The sequence below is a fragment of the Hesperophylax consimilis genome, chromosome 27 (assembly GCF_061612785.1).
Source record: "Hesperophylax consimilis isolate HC1 chromosome 27, BYU_Hcon_1.0, whole genome shotgun sequence".
Taxonomy (NCBI): domain Eukaryota; kingdom Metazoa; phylum Arthropoda; class Insecta; order Trichoptera; family Limnephilidae; genus Hesperophylax; species Hesperophylax consimilis.
Genome location: NC_142862.1, coordinates 3,492,777 through 3,520,690, shown reverse-complemented (window position 1 = coordinate 3,520,690; position 27,914 = coordinate 3,492,777). Strand labels below are relative to the sequence as shown.

The window sequence follows — 27,914 nt, the reverse complement described above, 5'->3', positions numbered from 1 at the left end:
TAAAAAATAAGATTATAAAAAATTGGATTACGGTTTCATTATCCTTTTCTCCCAGAGTGGTAGACATATATTTTTTAAAGTGCATACTGCACGAAGTCTCAACTGCTCCTAACCGTCTGGAGCCAGTGAGATTATGGCATCCCCAATTGGGGTATATTACGAGGCTGAAGGTGGCGGGGAGGAGAAGGAGATTGGGAGGAGGAGGGTGGGGAAGTACCTGGCTATTGAGATCTGCTCCCCAAATAGGGCAAAATCCATTTCAAACATTCTAAATGGCAGTCTTACATCAGGGTGATACTGAAAGTATTTTCTACTCCTAGTAATAGCCCTCGTGAAACACCACTATTCAGAATCAAGACATTGCTTGAAATGGCTTTAGCCGTGTTTGTGATCAGATATGAATAGCCAGATACTTCCCCACCTTTCTCTTCCCTTCTCCTTCCCCTTCCTATTTCTTCTGCCTCACAACATACCCCAATAGTTGGGAATGTCTACAGAAACACAAAAGAAGAAATGCAAACCACCGCCTCGAAAGGCTCGGCTATCCAACCGTCTTTTTAAAAACTCTTTTTGTTAAATGGTGGGCAAGTCAGATGTACATGGAGAAGGCTATAGTCCCACTGGCTCCAGATGCTTGGGAGCAAATGGGACTCTTGTGCTTATAGATACCTGTTTTTTCCATTCCCAACGACTCCTACGTGCTGTTAATCCATACTGAGTAGTTGCGTCGTTCATTTGGGATTTCAAAATGACACTAGTTTTACAATTAATCATAGAAATGAATTATTACCTTCAAGCCGAATGATCAGCGCCTTTTGCTGGCCGAGCTGCTTCTCGAGAAGAAGTTGCGTGCGCCGGCGCAAATCACGTACAATCTTTACGTGACCCTCTCCTCGTTTCTTAACCAGTGCCGCCATTTCCTGCAGAAGAAAGAAGATAAATAAATTAATTTGTTTATTCTTCATGAGTAAGCGATACTGCACTTTACTTGAAATCCAAAGAAAAACATTCTTACATTACTAATAACCTGATAATATTTTTATCCTCCTGATACCATGATCGTAAGTGGAAATAGAGCACAAGGAATTGAACCTGCAACGCCCGGGTGGGAACCTGAACAACTTAGCCACTAAACGGTTAATGGTATATCGTCGTTGCGCTTGCAGGACCGGCTATGTTTTATCAAATTTTATAGGGGAAGCAAAAAAACTTCCAGAATCAAGCGCAACGACAATATGTACAACCGGTTTACGATCAATATCTTCCGATTCAAGTCAATATTTATTCTTAAGATACAACATCAAACCACAGAACTTCATTGGGTATGTATGTTTGGAAAAAACGTGTTAAATTTACAAACACGTAATTTCAGATAACATTTTTTCATTTCCAATCAAGTGAAATACCTTAAGTATTTTATTTTTTTATGAAAAATCACAGGATATTCAGAATTCTTGAAAAATCCACTCCAATTTTGAAATGACAATTAAAATTATTACGTAATAAGTAGGTACTTTATTCCTTGTCTGAATTCTTCACACATAACAATGACACTTAAATTGAAAGCAAATCTGAGTTCATTGAACCAGATTTAATGCAAGACTAACACACAGACAACTAAAATTAATATTTTTGATGATTAGCGGACTTTTAATTTTAAAAAATGCGGCACATATTACGAAGGTCATTGTTGAAAGTGCGAAGAGAATTTTTTTTATTTTTTACATACTTTTGTAATAATAATAATACTCAGATGAATTTTAGTCACATTTTTGTGAAATACCATCTCAAAACTAAAGTAAAATAATTAAAATAATACTTTGTTATTCAAATAGATTATGATATTCATAATAACCAAGAAAACTTAGCATCTACAATATACAGGTGCCCATTTAAAAAATATTTATAACACAGTGAAACCACTTATAAAGTTTGCACATAAGAAGTTTTTCCAGTCCTTTGGAAAATCTTAGAAGAGAGTTTCACTGTATTACTTTCTTTAAAAGAAGGTACATAATTATTTACCTAACCACCGCACCGAGCACAAATTATGGAAATTAAACTTCAACAATTACTACAATAAACAACTATTCGAATGCAAAAAATAGGTTATGTTCTTAATTAGGGTTAGTTAAATAATTTATCCATATTTAGATTGAAACCAAGCTTTCAAAAACGTCAATTCACGCTAAAAAATCTATAATGGAGGCAAAGGATGCTTCATGCTTTTTCATGCTCAATCAACAAAACAATGAAAGTGAATAATATCGGTGTGTAATATATTTATATTTATGTGTAATATATATGTTATTTCTAGTTAAATAAGTGAAAATGTAATTTTCTTTTATCTAGAATAAAAATATTAAAAAAAAAAAAAAAAAAAAAAAAGGGATCATTTTATAAGAGAAATTTTGAACTTTGAAATTTCTTGTAGCAATTAAGTTGAAACGAAATGTAATTTCCATAACCTGCGCCTATTAAAAGGGCAGCAGTTAGGCAAATATTTTATAAGAAAGAAAATAATAAAATAATATAATCACATCGATTGTAGGCTGCATACGGCTATAGTAAAATTCCTCGCAGTTTCTTTGCAAAGGCAACTCATTTTCATTTAGATCCACTTCCATCTTAGACATTTTGAACAAATAATATATAACGTCCACAAAATCAAATAAATAATTCACGATAAATATATTAATGTATTCACTAATTTCACAACAACTTTTTAATTAGCTTGCAATATGCCACAATATATTTCACAGTGAACCAAAGAAATCGAAACAGCTGTCACGCTATAAACCAAAATGAATTTGAATTAACTATATTCATTAGTTCACACTTTTTTTAAACACCTGACTTAATCAAATGAGTATTTGCTTATGTGTAAAAGTTGTGCTGTTGTAAAATATAGTATGACAGTGCAAGATAACTGTTCATTATTTGCAAGTGCGAACAAGACTACATTGGAAAATAAATAAGTAACTGCAAATGATGACAACACAACACACAGATTGTAAAACTGTTTGATTTATTATTAAAAGATAGTAAATAGCTGATTAACTATACTATAATTTAGAATGTTTGACCTTCGAGTTATAAAGGCCATTGTACACAGATAGTGTTTGACTATTACCAAATTTAAAAAAAACTAATTTTTCTTATAGAATTTCTTGGATAAATATATCTAACTAACTATCACGCCGTTTCCTGAAGGGGTGGGCAGAGAGGAAGGACTGCCAAATAACTCAGTCTTGGCACACATTCCTTGCCTCATTCATTCACATACAGCGTCCCTTTCTTAATCTTACTGATTAACTCTTTGCACGCGGCCGTATCAACTGTTGTTACGGCAAAAAAGTCTATACTCACACGCGGCTGTATCAACAGTTGATACGGAAACTTTGACGGCCGATATTCCAGCGCTCTTTCGTCATAAATGTATTTCTTGCTCACTTGGACATTGGTAGAACTATCACGATGCTGACATCTACAAAAATTTCTCAAAAATAAAATTGTATTACATAAAAAAAGATTGATAATCAAGTGCGCCTCTTCGCGCCTTTTAGTCCTTTAGTTTACATATTTGTCAACGGATGGCGTTAGTACTAGTATGTCATTCACAACTTTTCATAACTAAAAATGATAAGTGATCATGGTGTCCCACTTGTGTCTATCAACGCAGTGGCCTAAGTACACACACGCCGAGTGAATGGCGGGACCACATTCAAAAGATACGGTACGTCTTTGTATGAAATTTTATGTTTTTGTTTTTATAAACATCTAAGAGTGTTGACACACGAGGATTTGTTTTCATATTGTGGAGAATAATCTGTTCTGTCTATATAGTCCAATAAATCATGCCAGAATGCTATAATTTGACATTCAATTGCGTGCATAGGTAATTGAAAATATGTACCGCGTACGGGTATAGATAAAACGGAGCAAATTAACGCGTTCAAAAGGTTAAGCTTACATTAGCCTTGCATTCTTTGTGGATCTCCACATTTCTCACACGATCGTACATGGTTTCGATCTCATTTCTACAGCATTCAGTCTATCAAAAAAATATTTTGTTTGTTAATTTCTCCTTTGACCACCTGAAAAGTTAAGGGTTTCAAGCTGTAGATAATATTTGTTAAAAACTATGGTAGGCTCTTCCGCACATGCTTTGGAACACTGCAGAAAAGTAAAGGATTTGCAGCGCAGTACATTGTGGGACTCTGCACTGTGCAGGGAATGGAGCAGCACGCAGAACGCTCATTCCGACGTGCATGTAACGTAATAGCCCACTAACGGTTTTAACTCAGTTTCCAAGATAAAAATAAACTCTTGTAAAATAAAATCCAGGGAAAAGCTTAGGGAAATTATAGTAGAACAGAATAGGAAGGACAATCGCATTTAAATAAATGACAATTTAAATATCTGGTCTGGCCAGTATGAACAAAACACTATGTAAATACTCATTTATAAAACGTCATGTTTGACATAAAAATAAATAAACGAGGACATATTTGCTTATAAATGAAATCCCTGAGGAATATGTGTGGTAAAACCACGTGTGATCGTGTGAGAAATGTGGAGATCCGCAAAGAGTGCAAGGCTGTTGTAAGCATAAAGAGTAAGATTAAGAAAGGGACGCTTAGATGGTTTGGGCATGTAGAGTGAGTAAGCGAAGAAAGGAGTGTAAAGAGAATGTGAATGGTAGCAGAAGTCGGGGACGCCCGAGGAAGACATGGCAGTCATGTGAATCAGATACTTGAGTCGGGCCATATCAAGAGTCAGAATAATAGAAGAGTATCTATGAATGTAAATGAGACAAGGAGTGTGTGCCAAGACCGAGTTATTTGGCGGTGTGTCCTCTCTGCCTACTCCTGCGGAGAAACAATGTGATGGTTGGGTAGTTAGATAGTTACTTTTCATGAGAAAATATAATAATAAATCAAACAGTTTGAGAAGCTCTAAAGCTGAGTGGGATAAATAACCTCCACTTCATGTCTTAGCTTGCATTTGTGACCTCAACACTCCAGTGATGTACAAACTTTTAATCAGAAACTTGTTACTAACAAAAAATGTTTTAGATTTTCAATGAAAAACTATGCAAACATAATGCAAAAAAACTTTAAAATATTTAACATTAATATTTTTGTTGGTTGAATTTCAAATAAACTTTAAACTCATCGGAACAAATCTTGACCATGTTAAGTACCTACTTATACAGTTTTGATTATCGAAAGGCACGGCAAGCAATCGACGTAAATCGAATGCTGCAAGACGCTGCGCAGAAAATTAAGTTCGCTGTAGTAAGGTAACGGTTTGCAGCGCAGTTCAGTATGGAACTTTTCTGCGCAGGGTCTTACAGCATTTGGTTTATGGCGAACCTCGAAAATGTTTCAGAATGTAGATTTTACCTTTAAAATATATTAATCTCTATGTATTGTTTGCACCCAGGAGTTGCGAGTTCATCATCTGTCCTCCGTCATAGCACAAGCTACAATTTCAACTTTTAATGGAGAGAGTAGCGCAAATAAGTAATGTCAGGTTATCGGTAAACGGGGAATGTTTGTCTTTAATTTGTTTTAAGAAAGATAAGAATAAAAAAAAAGAATTTTGTAACAAATTTCCCCTTCTAACAATTCCATATATTGACACGCATTGCAACAGGTTTTAGGAACTCAATAAATTAAACCAGTTAATGCATACTCGAAATTGATTCATATGTGTCACTGAACTAAATTGATTCATCCGGTCTTTTTAGCCCATGTCCACTGTGAATTTATTACATGTTATACAAAGGTTGCGTTCCCCTTGTATGCAAATAAGTTTTGAAGGCAGGTAGTGATGTGTCATGATACCCATACTTGTCCATCAGTGACGTGCAGTTGATGCAATGAATATAATCAGAAATTTTTCCATCATATTTATTTTTAAATCCAACGTTAAAACAAAAAAATGCCAAAAATTGCTATTTTTCCACACAAGTTAAAAATCATTCTCATTTAACCATGTTAATTTTTATTTAAGTTTCAAGTTTAATTTTTATTGTTTCAGGTAATTTTAGTTCAAAACGCGTTCATTCCTCCGTTAATGCAGTTTCCTGCATTTACCCTTCTATCGATAACTTAAAGCCAGTGGAACTATACCATAACAATACAGGAATGGGTGACATCATGAGGCAGGTTAAGGAAGGGATTTGTTTGTGTCAATCTTGGAGAGGTCTGAATTAAATAATAAAGGAGAAAAAAGTTACGCAGAGTGAAAAAAAAACTTTTTTCACCTAGCATAATGTGAGTTAAAAAAACGGTTACACATTTGACCCGTCCGACTGTTGGTCGAGGGTTCCCCCATCCGCACTATCGACCACCTGAATACAAAATACTTTTAAGGCATTTGAAAAAACTCACAATATTGGCTGTCTCCTGTCTGGCGGTGCCGTTCTCGGGCTTCTGGCTGGCCTCGCCGCCATTGGTCATCTTGGCAGCATCCCTCTCGCTGCTGGTGGGCGCCACGGCCTCCATGGACACGGCGGCCGTGGCGGCGGCCGCCTCGCCGGCGGATGCACCGGCCGCGGCCTCCTCCAGCTGCTGCTTCTGGAGCTTCTGCTGGGTGAGGAGTTTGGCTTCGGCCAGAGCCGTGTTGGTGATCTTTAGATTGTCCTTGTTGATCAGCACCTATGATAATTTGATTGTTGTATAAAAGTGGGTAGTTTTGCGAACAGTAGACCTTGCATCTAAGAAAGCATGTTTCTAATTTTCTCTTTAATTTAATTTAATAAATCAAAACCAAAACATCCTCTGAAATCATAAGATTTGTATATATTTTATTTCGAATACGGAATTGTACAATTTGTCCAAAGAAACACCACTATCTCAATGACAATTCTTTTTTCAAACATTCTTCAGGCTGGGATTATATTGAAAAAGACCCGTTAATTATAGAAGAACGGTCACTGTCACCCATATAATAACAAGCAAGTTACGAATGTTTTACGAAGTTTCAAATGCTACATGACGAATTCTGCCTGGGAATACTATATGTTAGGTAATTCCTGATAAACAATTCTGTTTGATGTAATAGTTTAACAACAATAACAGTTCAGGGGAATCAACAAGTTGTTTCAACAACTTTAAAAGAGGATTAAATAATGGCTATTTAAATGTTGAGCAAGTTTAACATAGGTGACTGTTTGGCATGGAGGCCTACCATAGATAATAGAAAAAGGGAGATGGGCCATAAACCATTATTAGTATAAAACCATGTCGCCAACATCATCCTTTCATTCCTACACTATACACCAAACGCAAAACTTTCATTGGCTCCGCCGCATTCATTTTGTCGTAGCTTGGCGACAGTCGGCATGCTTCCATGCCTCCTTTGTCTCCATTATCTATGGGGTCAACAGCGTATCCTTGAGCACAAGTGTGAAGAAATAGCAGGAGACAGGCAGGAATGGTGAGTGGAAGTGTTTCCTGGAGGAAAACAGGATTCTCCAAGGAAAGGATTGTAGTGGAGCATGAATTTCTTACCTTATTGTGCGAGCCGTGGTTGTTATTGTGGTGATTGGGCATTGCCAACTTGCCGTCCTTCACGGGCACCCTCTGTCCCGGAGGAACGTTCTCTTGTTTGCTCTGCAAAAGGGTAAACATTTAAATAAGTAAAGCACTAAGAATACAAGGTTTTTATTATCTAAACTTAATTGTATTTAAATAAAACTAAAAAACATATTTAATTAGAAATTTTGGTCACCTCCCTTTTTTACATTTAAAATAAAAATATCTATCGACAAATTGCAAACCTTGACAAATATTTTTCAAATGCTTGATGTTATTTCATAGAATTATTTTTAATTTTTGGGAGCGTTTACAGTAATTTTTTTCATACAAACTGAAAGCGCGGTATTCTCTCTTTCTAACACTGTTTAATTTATATTTCTCACCATACTACAAAATGAGATAGCATAATTTTTATGAGACCGTGTCAGGCTGGGGTATGATCTCCCAAAGGACTACGGATATTTGTTGTTTGTGAAGAATATCTTCTAAAATTGCAAAAGGGGTTGTGGGTTAATGGAATAATAGGGTAAATTATCTAGAGTAACTACACCAACACTAAACCGGCGCGCAAGAATCTAATAAGTAAGAAGGTTAATGTTTCAGATGCTAGTACTAAAACACTTTTCAAATCTTTGTCAGATCATTCCCAATTCTCTGGGCTCAATTTAAATTTCTACTTCTGGCAACATTGATTGAATCGAACCAGACCGTTTTGAGGGAAATAAAAAATGGAATCAAAAATGAACTCTAAAGTGTTTCAACTGCAAGCAATTCTGTTAGAAAAATGTATGCATTTTCTCATGGCATACAGGTTTAAATCGCATATAAAAAAATACCAGCTAGGGTAAAATTCCAATGCCAGCAGTGCATGAACGATTTGTCGGCGGGAATTTTTTTGTGACTGGTGCACAAAAGGTTTTCCAGTGGTTTAGGGTCCCAATTCGGTTAAAACTTGACCATCCAAAAGCCACTAAGAATTGCTTATTCAAGAAGACAACCAAAAAGACAAGGGTTATATGGTATCATAAGTCTACCAACCTCAGTGTTGTGCCAGAAGACCTTGATGAATCGGTTGTTCAGCACGGCCTCGGTGCTCTTGTAGGCAACGTTGGCCTCGGTGTGCGAGGAGAAGGTTATAATGGCTGCTTCTGGATCCCCTTCGAAGCTTACCTGCGGACAAAAATTAGAATAAATAAATTGAAACTTTTAATTGCACTGAAATTTCTCTAAGACAACAAGAATGCAATAAGAAAAATTAATCTTTTTTTGTAGTTGTGAACTCATTGCTGAGGATTGTGACTCCCACTCCAATTTCCCTGTAGAACAAGTTTGTGTTCTAAGTAATAAATGTATGAACCAATTGACCACACTGTTGCATCACTCTCATCTTGCAGAATTATACCAGAGTTCCACTCACTTGTATGTTGACTATCTTGCCGAACTTGCTGAAGTGATTGTTCAGGTGCAGGATATCGTTGAGGCCCCGGGGCACCTTCTTCAGCTCCAGGGAGCAGTTGCCCCCCTGCATCTTGGGGCTGATGTGGCGGCTCTGGCTGTTCTGCCCGGGCACAAACACTAAGGGAAACATTACATTATTGTAAATAATATTATACCTTTTACATTACAATGAAGGAGAGAAGAGTGGCACGACAAACTACCAAAAAAACCAATCACTTATATTTTTGAGGTTATGTATATATATGATATTTTTCAAAAAATCGGTTTGTAGTCAACGTCTCGAATTATCAGCGGTTCCAAGCCAAAAGGATGCAAATTGACAATTGAATAGTAAGAAAAAGCAATGAAATTCTATGTAAGTAAATAATTGAAAAAAAGATAATGTTTCCACTATACACTAATTTTTTATACTGTTTTCGCTCTTTTCATGAATAGCGAAAGGATTCATTTTGTGTTAGAAGTCGGAGACGCCCGAGAAAGAGATGATACAATCGAGCGAATCCGGTACTTGAGTCGGACCATGTCAATAGTCAGAATAACAGAAGAGTATGAATGACAAGCAAAATGTGAATGAAGCAAGGAGCGTGTGCCGAGACAGAGTTATTAATCCTCTCAGATTAGCGATTTGTCGCTTACATCCTTTTTGGCTTGGGACAGTCATTTTTATTGTGTGTTAGGGTATCTTGATTCCTTTGATGAGAAATCATGAATTTTCATAATTGGTTTATCCAAAATGACTCACCCCTCCTGTTGTAGTTGTTGATGGGCATGGGGCCCTGGTTTTGCCCGGGGAACTGTGCCCCGCTGCCGGGCAGCGCCGGCGGTCTCACTGACATGTTCTGCTGCCCGTTGCTGGCCTTGGGGCCCATCTGCCCGATGCTGGGGCGCAGGTCTTCCACTCTGGAAACACAACGAGCAAAAGTTAGATTATGGTGCATTTAAGTAACGATACTAATAATATTAGGGAATTCCAACATCGGGAAGTTCTAACTGGACTGTTATTTTACTTGCGACTGGTAGAATCACTTAGTATTGGTTGTATCGAATAGGAACACTCACAAAGACTTCTAACAGGAAGGTACATAACCAAATGACCATTACGAATCACACAATGTAAACTGTAACAGCTTTTTGGTGCCAAGACCGCTAAAACAATAGTCAGAGTCAAGTGACTGCATTGCGTCCAGAGATGTGCTTTATTTCAAATAAATCCATTTCAAATGTAAATGCAAAATGGGTATTTTCCATTTTGCATTTTAAATGCTTTTCTAAAAACCATTTTGCATTTTAAATGCTTTTCTGTAATATTAAATGTTAGATAGCAGTTTCTATGTTTTTACGTTGGCAACATTAGTCCCGCGCAAATTTTTTGTGGTTTCATAATTTGTAGTCGCGGTGTTTTTGGATTTACCATCATGTAATATGTTTGTTATACATTGATGTCTGGTGTCGCGAAGCTGCGACTCCACTATATTTTAAAGGTGGTGCAGAGGCTCTATGAGGCCCTATGCCACACGCCCAAAGGACCAGTCCCAAACTACTCCGAATGATAGGTATGGGACGATATATGCATCCGACAAACCCGATGGACAGTGCAATAATCAAAGGTATAAATCTGGGCTTCTGGAGCACAAGATAAGCCCAGATTGGAATGCAGGAAAGATGGACTCACCCGTTGATGACTATCACACGTCTCCAGGAGTATTAGTTGATTTCACTTCACAAAATATATGTATATTCGCCCTGTCTGATATTAATTATCACTCCGAACTCTGATAAGCAACTGACACCACTTGTCAGATTTTACATGTGTCGCAACAATATTTTTAATATGGTGACATTTTGGGATGGGTAAAAAGGTAGGTAGGACATTTGCAGGATTTGGTATTGACATTACACTTGTCCTTTAAGCCTGTGGATGCATACCTAACAATCCCATATATATTGCGCGAACATTCTCCCGGCGTTGAAAGTACCTTCCGAAATTTTAAGTACTTTCAAATAAAGTAAAAAGTTAAATGTAAAACGAAAGATGAAATATAAATATTCTTATCAATACGCTATTAATATTGCAAAGTTAAAACGAAAATTTATAAAATAATGAAATAAAGAAATAATAATTATTGTGTAGGCAAAGGACACAATTTTACGACTGGTCGTTTAAAGTTCCCGGAAGGGGTCCTTACGCGTGCGACACGAACCACTCCGTCTTTACCAGGGAACACCTCCTCAACAACACCCACCGGCCAATAAAGTGGAGGCGCATCCTCTTGATGCACCAATACTATGGTACCTACTAGAATGTTATTCGCGGGACTATTCCATTTTTTTCTCATCTGCAGAGAGTGAAGATACTCTATATGCCACTTCTTCCAATAAGATTGAACGAGGTGGTCCAAAAGCTCTTTCCTTTTCAGTAGACTAATGCGTTCATTAGTCAAATCATAAGCAGGTAGATGCTGAATCGGGGTAGACATCAGAAAATGAGCCGGAGTAAGAGCTTCTGGATAATGAGAACTGCTTAATAAACATAATGGCCGTGAATTAAGTACAGCCTCTATTTGTGTCAGAACTGTGAGAAGCTCTTCATAACATAAAAGTTGAGTACCCACAACCCTATACAGATGCGATTTAATGCATTTAATATTTGACTCCCATAATCCTCCAAAGTGAGGAGCGCGGGGTGGAATCGTCTTCCATTCAATTCTCCGAATGTTAAATTCATTGCGAAGAACTTCTTTAGTTGAATTTGCCTCTAAAAAATTATATAAGTCATCCAGACAATTCTTTGCGCCTATGAAATTTGTCGCATTGTCACTGTACATACATGAAACCGGTCCGCGTCTGGATAGAAAACGCTTAAATGCGTTTAAAAAATTGTCCGTGCTTAGATCTGATACCACTTCCATATGTATAGCCTTCGTTGTTAAACAAATAAATAGACATATATATGCCTTTTGACTTTTTACCCCACGACGCCTAGAAAGGGTTATATTTATTGGTCCGGCAAAATCTACACCCGTATGTGTAAATGCCTTTGCTTCCTGAACTCTAGCTGTAGGTAAATCTGCCATTAGCGGTATAATATTAGAAGGTGCAGTTTTAAAACAGAAATTACAAGCATGTACTCTTTTGCGTATTAGATTTCTCCCCGATAAGATCCAATAACGCTGTCTAATTATTGACATAAGGAGATGTGCACCAGTATGACAATTCACACGATGGTGAAAGTCTATAATTATATCGACAATATGATCCTGTCTTGGCAAAAGTACTGGATGTTTGTTTTCAAAAGGTATATTCGCGTTTGTTAATCTACCACCTATACGTAACAAGCCATTATGATCTAAGAACGGGTTTAGTTTTCGGATTGAAGGTGAGCATAATTTATCCCTCTGTATTAATTGTATATCGGCACTAAAATACCTATTCTGTAAAGCTTTTAATACATTCATTTCAGCAATGTTTAATTCCGTGGAACTTATAACTGTTGAGCGTGATAACTTTCGCATAAATCGTAAATATATACCACAATTCTCAGCAGTTTTGGCCATGAGGAAATTTTTAAAGCGAGATTATATATCGGAGAATTTTCCTCTATTGACGTTATCGTAAATGTATGCGATTTTTTCAATTCCAAAGTATTCTCCTCCTCTCGTGAGGGGGAAAATCTTTCGACAGGCCACTCGGATACTGGGTTCGCAGCCCAGGGCGGACCGTGCCACCAAAGAGAATGATCGACCAGCTGAGCAGGCAGTAGTCCTCGTGATAAACAATCACTAGGATTGGTAACGCCATCTATGTGATAAAAATGTTTCGCGGGTAAATTTTCCTGAATTTCACTAACTCGATTAGCTACAAAAGTTTGCCACCGGTGCGGGGACGAGTGAATCCAAGAAAGTGCTATTTTTGAATCTGAAAAAGCAAATATATCGTTTATCGAAACGAGATTTCTATAAGTATCTATAATAGATCTAACGAGTCTAGATAAAATAAGCGCAGCGCATAATTCCAATCGAGCGAGCGACACTGTTTTCAGAGGGGCCACCTTGGATTTAGAACATATCAAATTCATTGTAGTGTTGCCACCCTTATCCGTTACATGAAGGTATATTACACAACCGTACGCTTTCATACTCGCATCTGCGAAGGCGATAATATTTATCGTGCAGTCCTCCTTTACTCCCAAATATCGAGGTAAATTTAAATTAGAAAGCATCGGTAATTCTTCCTTGAATTTGACATATCTATTAACAATACTTTGGGGTAGTTCCTCGTCCCATCCTACTTTCTCTAACCACAGCTCTTGTAAAAGTAATTTGGCATATAAAATTACCGGAGCAACCAAACCTAATACATCGAATAAACGAGCTATTGTGGAAAGGATTGATCTTTTACATATAGTTTTTTCCTCCGTCGGACATATCATAAATTGAAAACAATCAGATATCGGATCCCATTTTAATCCTAAAATGCTACATTTATCCGAAAAATCCATTGTCGCGCGGTGCGACTCTGGTAATTGGGCCAGTAAATGAGGAGAATTACTCGACCATTTGACTAATTCAAATCCTCCACACTTGAACATCGCCATTAAATCTGTAGCCAAAATGATGCCTTCACTTATAGTATTTACAGAATATACAAAATCGTCCATATATAAATCATTAATTGCAACTTCCGCCGCTTTCGGATAACGATTTCTTTCATCGCTCGCTAGCTGCCGTATAGTTCGCATTGCTAGAAATGGTGAACAGTTCAAACCAAACGCGAGTGAATTAAATTGATAAACTCCAATTTGTTCATCTTTGTGAAATCTATAAAGAATTTTTTGATATTTTCGATGGCTTTCCGTTACCATTATACGTAGATACATTTGCTTAACATCTGCGGTTAATGCTACAGCGAATAAGCGAAATTTAATTAAAAGTGTAAATAAATTAGATTGCAAATTTGGACCTGTATACAAAATATCATTAAGTGACAACCCTGAACTGGTCTTTGTACTTGCGTCTAATACAACACGAGTTTTAGTTGTTGATTTATCTTTACGGATTACTGCGTGATGAGGAATGAAATATCCCTCATCAATATTAGATGAAGACGGAACTTCAACCCTCATATATCCCTTTTCCAGATATTCAGAAACTACTTCATTATAACTGCAATGCAATTCTGGCGACGTATTAAATTTCCGTTCTAAATATTCATATCGACGCTGCGCGACACGGCGCGAATCACCTAAATTATTAGGATCTATCTTAAACGGTAAAGATACAATATACCTTCCCGATTCATCCCGTTGGACTGACTCGAGGTACATTTTCTCACATTCTGCATCTTCAGCACTCATCAACGACTTAATAGGCATGTCTTCCATCGTCCAAAACTTGGATAACGCATTATATAAATCTACATTGGTTATGGGGCCGAACGTCCACGAAACCTCCGGCGTACACGTAGGTATTTCACCCATTACAATATACCCGAATACTGTCTGTATAGCCGGTGGTGCATTCGTATTATGTTTAGATAAAACCTTATTCCCCAGCAGAATATATGGAAATAACTGTGCACCTAATAAGATATCAACATCGGATGGAACGTTCCAGGATTCATCCGCTAAGTTTAAACCCACTAAATGCTCACATGACTTTGTGTCAACATGTTGTGTAGGAAGCTTATCAGTTATTTTATCGACAACTAATAGACTAATTTTATAAGTATCTTCTGAAACGCGGGATTTAATTTTTAACGCAACGTGTCCCAATATTGGTGTCTCTACTGAACCAACACTTTTAACTACTGAATTATTTAAAGGAATTATTTTAAGATTTAATTCATTACAAGTGTTTAAACTGATTAAATTTTGTTGCGAGGCGCAATCAATTAAACACCTTACGGTTACTTGATTATTTTTATTGTCATAAGCAAATAACTGCGCGGTTGACAGTAGTACATTCGTAGCTATATTACCCGCAGAAAAATTATTATAATGTTTATTATTACGCGCTATTAATGTAATGGCTTCGTTTTTCGATTGACTTTCAGTATTCACCGTGCTCTCAAAATGCAGAGCGGTGTGATGTCGTTTTTTACAAATTCTACAATCCGATTTAGATGGACATTTCACAGTTTTATGTTTATCGCTTAAGCAGTTTACACATAAATTATTTAATTTCACAAACTGAAAGCGAGCATTTGGTCTTAATTCGTTAAATTGTTCACATTTAAACAATTCAACATGATCAGAATGATTACATTTCCGACACCTGTTACGATTATTATTACTTGACTTCGGTTCGACCACAGCGAATGAATGCGTAACTTTGTTTTTATTATTAACAACTTTATTATCATTTTGCCCAGTTCGTTCTAGGATTTTAACATGCGACCGAATGTATTCTATTAAATCGGTATATGTAGGTATAGCTTTCTCCCGTATAGACATTTCGAAATTTTGCACCAACTGTATATCTAATTTTTTCAGTGCAACATGTAATATTATAAAATCGGTTAGGTCATCAATACCTAATTCCTTGAGTGCAGCTATGGAAGACGCAAACCGTTCAATAAAATTATTTAACTCATTTGGGTTACTAGGTGCCAATAATTTTAAATTCAAAATATTGTTCAGATAAAAGGTACCTAGCACGCGTTTGTCCTGATATTTCTTTTCGAGAGCTTCCCAAATTAAAAAATAATTTTGTTCGTTCGGAAGTATTCCCGCAAAAACTGATAACGCCTTTCCTTGGAGTTTCCCTATCAGATATTGCATCTTCTGCGATGTATTCAAATTTTCATTTGAGTGAATGTTTAATTTAAAAGCTTCATAAAATATCGACCAATTCTCTTGATTACCATCGAACGATGGCATCTCGATCGGTGGGAGTTTAATTAATGGTGAATTATTTAACTTCTGTCGATCACGTGATGAATCTTGCTTTGCTATAATGCTTTCGCGTATAGAAACTACAAAACAGTACTTATTTTCGAATTTACTCCATAAATCGAAATTCATATTGTAATTTGAATCCTTTTTCAACTGAAGTGTATGAAATTCATCACAAAATGTGTTAAATTGTGCATAATATGTAGCTATATTAACCGTTTGTTTAAGAAAATCCTCCGAACTTCTCGTCTCCCTGTCCGCAATACTTTTCGCTTTCTCGTATAATTCATTAACACGATTATGCATCAAATTAATCTTCGATTCTACTAACTTGATTTTAATATCCTGAGTACTATCGCTAGTCGCCATGATTAATTGTATGTAGGAATTTAAACACAACAATAATTACAAATGCAACCTAGTACATACAAATTAACAAAGTATAAAGAGGAAATAATATTTATTTATAACTTTAAATATGTTAATTTTAAATACCCCGTTGGTAATCCGGCTCGAAAGAACCAAAAATGGTGTCGCGAAGCTGCGACTCCACTATATTTTAAAGGTGGTGCAGAGGCTCTATGAGGCCCTATGCCACACGCCCAAAGGACCAGTCCCAAACTACTCCGAATGATAGGTATGGGACGATATATGCATCCGACAAACCCGATGGACAGTGCAATAATCAAAGGTATAAATCTGGGCTTCTGGAGCACAAGATAAGCCCAGATTGGAATGCAGGAAAGATGGACTCACCCGTTGATGACTATCACACGTCTCCAGGAGTATTAGTTGATTTCACTTCACAAAATATATGTATATTCGCCCTGTCTGATATTAATTATCACTCCGAACTCTGATAAGCAACTGACACCACTTGTCAGATTTTACATGTGTCGCAACAATATTTTTAATATGGTGACATTTTGGGATGGGTAAAAAGGTAGGTAGGACATTTGCAGGATTTGGTATTGACATTACACTTGTCCTTTAAGCCTGTGGATGCATACCTAACAATCCCATATATATTGCGCGAACAATGACAAAATTGTTTAAAAATTCTATAATTGTTTTAATTGTTTGACCTGAGAAACCATTTTGCATTTTCAATGCATTTTGAAAATAGGTATTTTGCATTTGAAATGCTTTTCTAAAAACATTTTGCATTTTCAAATGGAAAAGTTTTGACCCATTTCCATTTTGCATTTCAAATGGTTTTGGGTACCCATTTTGCACATCTCTGATTGCGTCGAATTATATTTGTATGTAGTGTGGTGATTGTTCATCTTGCGACAATGGCGATCAACACCAAGTAAAATACTATTAACAGATTATGAACAGGTAGATGGTATGGTAATAAAGACGATGAAACACAACAGGCATACTATGTAATTGGCATACCTACTATCATGCTCTCATTCATACATTCCCTTACATGTAGTTACTGACATTATCAATAATTTCCAACTGTTCCAAATTTTCGTCCATGCCAAAGTTGACGGTAGCTAGCTGTTCAGCGGTTTGTTATATTTTCATACAGTACTAAGAGGATTATTTTGTTCAATGGTCTCGTTCATTAACTTCCTGAATGTCAGGTAGCAAAACATCGGGCGAGAATTTGCAGAACTGAGCAAAAATGACCGTAGTGAGTTTTGATCAAATATCTAAATAAAAACAACGATTTATGTTATTAGACAACTGTCAAAAACATATATTTAAACAAATATATAAATTGGTTTTATTATTTCTACATAAGCCTGAATACATACCTTACACGAAAAACAACAATAAAGAGGTATTTTCGAAGAAATAATGACCTAAACACAAATTTTTATTTTATTTTTGCGATGCCGTTTTACATAAATGAATTTCTGATATTCTGATATTGTGGTCAGTAAATTGTCATGGAGGCTACATTCATGAAATAAACAGTAGAATCTAGGGTGACATCAGCGCAAGTGATTCTGATATTGGGGTCAGTAAATTGTCATAGAGGTCACCGTAGATTCTACTGTTTATTCATGAAATAAAACAGTAGAATCTAGGGTGACATCAGCGCAAGTGATAATGATATTGCGGTCAGTAAATTTTTCAAACATAAAGGATGGAATTAAAGCTCACACGGACATAAAAATTAGCGCAAGGATCAGGTTTTGTTACAGTAGGTAAGTTACAAATATGACGATCTCTCACCTCACAGTGGGTATGGGTATCAGCTCCCTGGACATCTGCAGATGGTGCTGTGGGTGGTTGGGATGGTGGGGTGGTGGGGGAGGGGGAGGCGGGGCGGAGAAGCGGTTGTGGTGGAGCTGCTGGCCGGGTGGCTGCTGCTGGCCGCGGGTCCAGATGTCCGGCGCCAGGGGGTTGTATTCTGCCAGGTGACCTGGAAACGTGTTCATTAGTTCATACAATTTATATATACAGACTAAATATCAAAATACCCAAACTGAATAACTAATTTATTGAAATAATATGATGTTTATATGCAAGCGATAGTGTATTTAAAAAACATCTTGAGCGATAGAGATTCTGGTTTTAGATTCGGCCCCTCTAATTCAAAAAATCATACCTGCAAATATTAATACAAAAACCTATAAACTGTGTACTGTGGTTTAAGGCCAATGAATCCACCTATATTTCACTGTCTATCAGATATTCTTAGGGGGTCAATCCGCACCAAATCATCCAGGCCATGTCACCCACCATCTCAGATTTTGATGAAACTTTAAATTTTTAATCCTTCCATATAGATAAGAAAATATACCAAATTTTACCTTCCTACCTCAACTCGTTTTTTTTTTATGGGCAGTTGAAGTTTGGGCAAAATAAGCGTTTTTACATATTCCGAGCACTCCGGAAGAGCTTGTACCTTCAATGAAAAAAAATTGTATCTTTGTCATTTATAGTGCAAATGCAATGAAAATTTTCAATATTATCAAGGAAACTATGCTGATTGCAGAAAAAAATAAATAAACCCTTTACATTTATCTATTGGGACGGAAAAGGTACTTTACAAAAAAGCAATATCTCGGGAAGGTACAGTGTTAATGAAGTAATTTTTTTTTTTATTCTTCTTCTTCTTCTTCTTCCTAGCACTATCCCAACTCATTGCCTAGGTAGGCTGTTGGGGTCGGCTCTTCTCGTTCTCAGGTTATAGCTTCTTCGGTTCTGAGTGTCGCTTTCATCTAGGCCGTTTCTTTGTAGGATTTTGGAGCATTGGATCATCCAGGAGTTCTTTGGTCTACCTCTGGATGACTGTCTTTGAAGCTCTATAGACATTGCCTGCTTCACAGTGTGGTCTGGTGGTCTCCGTCTTATGTGCCCATACCATCTTAACTGTCGTTCCTCTAGCTTACTGTTTATGTCAGTGACACCCAGGCTACCACGAATGCGTGAGCTTTTAATTTTATCTTTTAATGATACTCCTGCCGTCCATCTAAGCATTCGCATTTCTGCTGATTCGAGTTGCCTAGAGTAAGAGTTGTACATAGTCCAGCATTCGGAGCCATACATTATCGCGGGTCTAACAATAGTCTGGTATGTCTTTCCTTTAAGTTTTATTGGCATTTTCGTGTCGCACAAAATTCCTGTTACGGATCTAAATTTCATCCATCCCACTCCTATCCTATGGTTGACATCCGCTGCACATCCTCCGTCTCTGTGGATGAGTGAGCCCAGATACTTAAATGAGTCACAGTTGGCTAATGTTACTCCATCCAATTGCATCGAAGGAGTTACAGCATTTGGGTCTTCAAATGGTAAATACAAATATTCCGTCTTTTTCCTGCTAATTTTTAGTCCATTATCCTCCAGGATCTTTCTCCACCTTTCCAGGCTATTTTGTAGATCATAATGATTTTCTTCTATCAGTACTACATCATCTGCAAAAAGCATAGTCTTGAGAATACTGTTCATTTCTTGACTCGTTAGGTAATTCATGACCATTATGAATAGCAATGGGCTGAGGACAGATCCTTGGTGTACCCCCACTTTAATTGGAAATGTTGGTGACATCCCTGATGTGCATCTTACTTGTGTTTCTACGTCTGTATACATATCTTGTATGGAGAGCACATATCCTTCTGGTACGTTATGAGATCTCAATGCCGCCCATATCAGGCTTCGGGGTACCCTGTCAAATGCTTTTTCCAAGTCTATAAATACCATGTGTAAATCTTTTTTTGCATCTCGATATTTTTCAACTATGATTCTGACTGTTTGAATAGCATCTATTGTTGATTTCCCCGATACAAAGCCGCATTGATCGTCGTGTATTTTTACAATATTTTTTTTTTTATTCATATCTACAAATAGAATAGAATCACATACAAAAATAAAATTCATGGCATTTTACTTGCTTCAATAAATAAAATCCATTTTAAACTTTTTTCAAACTTTTTGTAATTTTTTTTTTATTCTTATCTACAATAAACATAGTACAACCTAAAAAAATAAAACTCCTGGTATTTTGTGTGCTTCACAGTGTAGAAACGTTTTTAAAATAAGAAATCTTTATCATACAGAATTGTTCTAGGTTTTTTAAAATCTAGATACAAAAATAAATAAAATCCATTTTAAACTTTTTTCAAACTTTTTGTGATTTTTTTTATATCTATTTTTAGTTTGTAATTGGGCAAGTTATAGTTTAGGTATATAGCTAGTAATATAGGTTGAATGAATGGACTAATATCAAAGAAACAGTCCTAGAGACAAGTCACTACATGGAAATGATGTATCTGCAACAAGAACAAGACAGAACATGAAAATTACTATCTGCCTCATCACTAAGTTTGCAGGATACTACATGCTTTGTTTCCTCTGACATGCTTAGTTCTGAGTCAGCTTCAAAGCAGTGATCATCTATATAAATACAGTAGTTGTTTCATGTTATGGTGTACGTTGTTAAAATGTCTCTAATCGAAACAAGTTTAGTTAAATGTAGTGTGGGACAACATAGTGGTACTGAATGTCACAAAAAAAGTTATACTAAGTCAGAGAAATTAACGAGTGTGGATTTGTTAAGTGAATTTGAAAAAAAGCTTATTCAACAAAGAAGTTTTGTATCTACAGACTTGGTTTTCAACATTTGTGAGCACCACAGAATATTTAACTTAAATAAATATGAAACATTTCAAAAAGCTTGTTTTGACCCGTTCCAAAGCCACAAAAGGAAAATTACAAAAACTTTAAGAACAGTATCCTTGGAATTTTCAGAGAACATTAATACCATTCTAAAAGTAACTAATAAAGCAATCCCTGGACAAAAAATTTGTAATGCATGCAGAGAAAAAATTAGTAAGAGCCAAAACCTTAACAATGAAATTGAAGAGCTTAACACTTTTCAAGAAGACATAAGTGAAGTTGAAAATGTTTTAAACAAAGAAATTTTTTTACAAGAAATCAACACTTCTTTAACTGACATTGGAGAATCTCCATTTAAACTACATGCAATACCATCCCACAGTAAGTCTAGTTACGCTAAACGGAAGTTAGATTCTGCTTGTTCAACCTTAAAGAAAAAAGTAAGTAAAGTTTTAGAAAAAGAATTTTCCCCAGTAAAATGTGATGCAAAAATACCAAGATGTATTCAAGAAAAAGCTAATGACATGGACAGGCTTGTTGAGTTGGTTAAAAAAAAATTGGAAACACAAGTTACACGCCGTGAGAGAATTCAGCTTCTAACTCTCGCTCCAACTTCGTGGAGTAGAAAAAAGGTTGCTGAAGAATTCAGTGTTGGTGAATACTCAGTTCGTAAAGCACGAGAGCTACTAAATGAAAATGGTATCATTGCTTTACCTGATCCAAAAAAAGGAAAACCATTAGACCAAGGAACAGTTACTTTGGTTAAAAATTTCTACCAAAACGATGAATTTTCTCGTGTTATGCCAGGGAAAAAAGATAAAGTTAGCATAACCAAAAATGTTTATGAACAACAAAAGACTATTGCTTTGTAACCTGAATGAACTTTATGCTACCTTCAAGTTTGAATACCCTGCTTCAAAAATTGGGATTTCGAAATTTTGTTGGTTGCGTCCCAAATGGTGTGTGCCAGTAGGTTCTCCAGGCTCTCATTCTGTCTGCGTTTGTGCAATTCATCAAAATGTAGTGTTGCTTCTTAATGCTTGTGACAGTGAAGAAACGTACAATGATTTAATGGACTACTTAGTGTGCTCAAAGAACAATAGAGACTGTATGCTTCGACATTGCGATAAGTGTTCAACATCTAGTGAAAATCTTAAGAAACATTTGTTAGAAAAATTTGAAGAATGGGACCAAGAAGATGAAATTACATACAGTGCATGGGTAACTACTGATAGAACACAGCAGGTTTCAGTTACAGTTCCCTTTCATGAATATGTAGAACATCTTGTGAAGAGTCTTGTAAAACTTCTTCCTCATTCTTTTATAACAAAGTCTCAATCAAAATATCTCAAAGAGTCCCTAAAAGCACAGCTTCAGATAAATGAAGCTGTTGTGTTATTAGACTTCAGTGAAAACTTCTCCTATGTTATCCAGAATGAAGTCCAGGGTTACCACTGGACGCAAGACAGTTGTTCACTCCACCCAGTGGTAATTTACACTTGTGAAGAGCCTGGCAAAGATCTCACAGTGTCAAGCTTGTGTGTAATTTCAGATGACTTGGAACATGATGTAAGTTTCGTTTACGAAACTCAAAAAATTGTTGCTCAATTTTTAAATCAAAAATTTCCCCAAATTCAAAGTGTTCATTATTTTACTGATGGTTGCGCAGCGCAATATAAAAACTGCAAAAACTTTTTAAATCTGTGTCACCATCAAAAAGACTTCAACTTGAAAGCATGTTGGTCGTTTTTTGCTACGAGTCATGGGAAATCTCCCTGTGATGGAATAGGTGGAACAGTAAAACGTCTTCTAACTAGAGAAAGTTTGCAACTTGGCCCTGGCAACACTATCACAACTGTAGACAAAACTTTTAAGTTTTGTCAGTCGAGAGTAGAAAATATATATTTTTACTTGCTGAGAAAAGAAAGCTTATTCACTTGCAGGCAACAATTACAGCAGCGTTTTTCACAAGCTAAAACAATACCAGGCACTCGAGGTTTCCACTGCTTTGTTCCTCTGTCTGAAAATGAAGTTGGCACAAAAAGGATAAGTTCAGATTCAGATTATGCTTTGATTTTTAACTTCAGTGGGGAACGAAATCGCTCTGAGCAACTAAGTATGGTACAAATTTGTACAAACTCTTATGTAGCTTGCGTATATGACAACCATTGGTTTTTTGGACTTGTGGTTTCCAAAGATGAAGACGAGTGTGATGTATCAATCAAGTTTATGCATCCTTTTGGCCCAGCTCCATCCTTTTACTGGCCACATCAAAAAGAAGATATTTGTTTTGTTCCACTACAAAATATTTTTAATATCGTTGACCCTCCCACAACAAAAGGTTCAGGAAGAGCTTACTACTTTCTTGAAAAAGACGTTCATCATGCTGATCAAAAGTTCAACCATCTTATGGGTCAGATCAAGAATAAAAGTAAAAAATGAACTTGAACATTTATTTGTAAACAATATTATTGTAATGTACTTTCATTTAACCTAATCCTACATTGCCTGTTTTATTTTTATTGTATTTGTTTTTTAAAGAGTTAACTTTGTATTGAAAAGAGTTAAAAAGTTGATCTTGTTATAAAATATTGCTATGGTGTATGCATTCAGGGTAAGGAACAAGGTACATTATTTTGTTGGTGCCTTAAGCTTACATTGCAAGCTTACCAGCATGTTGTAAAGGACCGAATAAGCTTGACTTTTTTTATTTGCAAATACAGTATCTAGATTTTAAAAAACTTGGAACAATTCTGTATGATTAAGATTTCTCATTTTAAAAACGTTTCTACACTGTGAAGCACACAAAATACCAGGAGTTTTATTTTTTTAGGTTGTACTATGTTTATTGTAGATAAGAATAAAAAAAAAATTACAAAAAGTTTGAAAAAAGTTTAAAATGGATTTTATTTATTGAAGCAAGTAAAATGCCATGAATTTTATTTTTGTATGTGATTCTATTCTATTTGTAGATATGAATAAAAAAAAAAATTACTTCATTAACACTGTACCTTCCCGAGATATTGCTTTTTTGTAAAGTACCTTTTCCGTCCCAAAAATTACTTTTGGTAATTTTTTAAAGTCAAGTAGATAAATGTAAAGGGTTTATTTATTTTTTTCTGCAATCAGCATAGTTTCCTTGATAATATTGAAAATTTTCATTGCATTTGCACTATAAATGACAAAGATACAATTTTTTTTCATTGAAGGTACAAGCTCTTCCGGAGTGCTCGGAATATGTAAAAACGCTTATTTTGCCCAAACTTCAACTGCCCATAAAAAAAAAACGAGTTGAGGTAGGAAGGTAAAATTTGGTATATTTTCTTATCTATATGGAAGGATTAAAAATTTAAAGTTTCATCAAAATCTGAGATGGTGGGTGACAAATCCAAAATTTTCTGGATGATTTGGTGCGGATTGACCCTAGGTTGAACAAAAAACAATCATAAAAATCACCAACCAAAGCCATTAGCTTAGCGGCGCTACCCAAATTTGGGTAGCTATCGCTCAAAGCCATTAGCGTAGCGGTACTACCCAAATTTGATCACATTTAAAACAGAATGACAAAGTTCATACGAGAAAATGACAGATTTTCATGATAATAATCAAAATAATATTTGGAGGACATGCAAACGTTTCTTCGTATGATGCAAAAGATTATTTAGTGAATTTTATTATTTGTTTTTCAAACTCATTCCTTACTCCATAAAAAATTGTCCATGCCTTGTACTTATCTGGTTTCATGAAGTTACAATAAAATGTTCAGATTGTTTTCATTTTCGAGAGAAAAAAATTGTTGATTGAATTTTCATAGACCATAATAAAATGTTAGATAAAACAAAATAGTTGTTATTATGCATCCTTCATTTTGCAATTGTTACTATTATTTTTCTTTTCGTCTCTACCTTAAAGTAGTGAAATATAATTATTTATTTTAGAAGCCAAGACTTTGTAATTAATTAATTGTTTGGTTGGTGCCTACCTGGTATGGGTCGCGGCGGAGGAATCCCGGTGATGGGCAGAGCCAGGACTCTGGACAGTGTTGCGTCTTCGAGCACCACAGGATCCAGGCCATGGTCAAACTGGCACAGGTCACCGCGCATGCAGTAGCCTTTTTCTAAAAACAAACAAAAGCATATTCATTCACAAATTTCATATGAAATAAACCTAACACAGGAGATTATTCAGAGACAGACTAATTAGTGACAAGAAACTCCATGACTGGGCGCTTTTAACATTCCCACGGCGACTATTAAGTGAGGGATATTAAATGTCCAAAGGGGACTTGCGACCTGCGAGTATATGTATCCTAATCAAGTACTACATAAGCCCTCATAAATCTTGATCACTGACTCTAAATTTTCACCGTGCATCGGCTGATTCTATTTTCGTAATTTTTTTGCGTAATTATGTCTTGCCAGATAATGTGTTCTAAATATATTTATAAAAAGTATATAATCTGCCATAAGTAGTTTCCCTAGAACAGCTAGTTATATTAAGGCTAAGGACTCACGGAGCGATTTTTACCCGCGCCCGCTGCGGTGGCGGAATGGAGTTTTATTTTCAAAACTCACGAGACCGCTCTTTTTTGCGGTGAAGCAACCGCCGCGGTTGCGGTTATCGCCCGCAATCTTGGCGGTTGATTATCGCAAGACGGACGGTTGCAAGACGGGCAGTTAAACGATCAGTTGAGTTCCACAGTTGAGCAACCCGCCGCGGCTGCGGGACCGCGCCCGCGCCCGCCGGTACAAGATAACCGCGGGTGCAGCGGGCCCCGCAAACAATCGCACACGCCGCGGGCGTAAAACGCGTCGTGAAATGTGCTTTAATTTTTTACATAAATATCTGCATTCTTCAAAGGCTGCGGGCCCGCAACCGCGACGGGCGCGGGTAAAAATCGCTCCGTGAGTCCTTAGCCTAAGAGAGATTACTTTTTTAATAGTACCCTTAAGGTTACTCTGGCAAACAAGACGTTAACGTCCAAATTTGACCATAGATTCTGGGCGGCTCTCACCCAACCGAAGCCTGGTAGTTCTTTTTGACCACTCGAATATTGTGGGGCTCCAGTCCAGAGGTGGCTCCCAAATTCAATTGTTGGGAGTACTTAAGATTTGTATAGGATTAGCAGCTGGTTACTATTGAGCACTCGCAATTTTTAAGAAAATGCATTATACATCTGAGCATTCGGTTTGGGATTCGTACTCAATCCAAAAATCATGCTTCTGAATATTAACATGGAAACATATAAAATCATACCTCTGAATATTAATATGGAAACGTATAAAATCATACCTCTGAATATTAATATAGAAACATATAAAATCATACCTCTGAATATTTATATGGAAACATATAAAATCATACCTCTGAATATTTATATGGAAACATATAAAATCATACCTCTGAATATTTATATGGAAACATATAAAATCATACTTCTGAATATTAATATGGTAACATATAAAATCATACTTCTGAATATTAATATGGTAACATATAAAATCATACCTCTGAATATTAATATGGAAACATATAAAATCATACTTCTGAATATTAATATGGTAACATATAAAATCATACCTCTGAATATTAATATGGAAACATATAAAATCATACTTCTGATTATTAATATGGTAACATATAAAATCATACTTCTGAATATTAATATGGTAACATATAAAATCATACCTCTGAATATTAATATGGAAACATATAAAATCATACTTCTGATTATTAATATGGTAACATATAAAATCATACTTCTGAATATTAATATGGTAACATATAAAATCATACTTCTGAATATTAATATGGAAATATATAAAATGCTTCTAAGAAATGGTTTAAAGTCAATGAATTCACCCATATCTCACCATTTATTTCATGATTTTGGGTTTTATAACCACATTACCTAAAGTCTAATTTTTAGTAATCACAATTTTGTGTTTGTTGTAGGACTTACCATCGAAATCTCTGCACCTCTTCTTGGTGATGGGGGCGAAGATGCCAGCGAGGGTGGTGGTGGTGCCACGGCTCTGTCCTGCACAGTCTCCGGGGTTGGAATCCTGAGTGGGCGTGTCCGCGCCTCCCGGGGGGTCGCGCATCACCCGTCTGTCGCGGTCTAGCCTCTGTTCCCTGCCAAACGTAATAAACGAGATTAGGGAAGGAACACTTGGATGGTTTAGGCATGTAACAGAGAACATATGATGCGAAAATTAATGATACAAAAAAACATTGCATTTAAAATATTCATAGCCTGAGAATGTTTTTCTTTATTTTTAAAGATTACCTATTGTCCCTATCGATCCTCTCGCGTTCCCGCTGGTCGATAATCCGGTCGCGGTCGATTCGCTCGCGCTGGTCTAGGCGGTCGCGGATGGGGCGGTCGGAACGGCCAGAGCGGTCGCGGTCTCGCTCGCGTGACACGCGGTCTAGGCGGTCGCGCAGAGCTGTGGCGGGCAGGGGGGACATGCGCTCGCGGGATCTGAAACGGTAAAACATGAGTTTTCAAGTTTAAGAAGGTTTGTTTTTTCAGTCCCTTGAAGACTGAAATGCAACATTCCAACATTGAAGAAAAGTGAGGAGAAAGAAAGAAAGAAAGATTGAATGGACAAAAAAATAAACAAACCTAACCTAACAAGATCATTCGTTTTGCAACCATTCCATTTAATTCAGTCACCAAAAAAACATGCTTTTTAATTTGTCAAAATGACTTTGTACCTTGATCGACTCCTGTTCTTTGGTGGTTCAATATCCGTCACTCCCGGGGGTGGTGGGCTGACATTTCTGTAGCGCGGCGCGCGCAGCGGTGGTGGTGAACCAGATCTCGACCTTCTGTGATAACATAACAAGGCAAAGAGTTAGGCAACAGACAAACTGAAGAATAACAAACAAAAAAGTAAAGGACAGACAAAGAAATACACTTTTGAATT

General features: G+C 36.4%; 1 protein-coding gene across 5 annotated transcripts in view; it reads right to left on the bottom strand.

Moving 5' to 3' along the window:
* swm (Zinc finger protein swm) overlaps positions 1-27,914 on the bottom strand; it is a 71,327-nt gene that overhangs the window by 20,643 nt on the left and 22,770 nt on the right. For 4 of the 5 annotated variants that reach the window (XM_089648404.1, XM_089648407.1, XM_089648408.1 and 1 more), the window contains exons 6-16: positions 27,703-27,816; positions 27,272-27,466; positions 26,945-27,117; positions 24,965-25,099; positions 18,094-18,283; positions 9,751-9,908; positions 8,968-9,125; positions 8,589-8,720; positions 7,524-7,625; positions 6,402-6,668; positions 791-920 (exon numbers count right to left, since the gene is read on the bottom strand). In XM_089648404.1, the coding sequence (XP_089504530.1) occupies positions 791-920; positions 6,402-6,668; positions 7,524-7,625; positions 8,589-8,720; positions 8,968-9,125; positions 9,751-9,908; positions 18,094-18,283; positions 24,965-25,099; positions 26,945-27,117; positions 27,272-27,466; positions 27,703-27,816 (1,754 nt within the window). The remainder of the gene's footprint in view (positions 1-790; positions 921-6,401; positions 6,669-7,523; positions 7,626-8,588; positions 8,721-8,967; positions 9,126-9,750; positions 9,909-18,093; positions 18,284-24,964; positions 25,100-26,944; positions 27,118-27,271; positions 27,467-27,702; positions 27,817-27,914) is intronic. The other variant, XM_089648405.1, reaches the window with a different exon arrangement.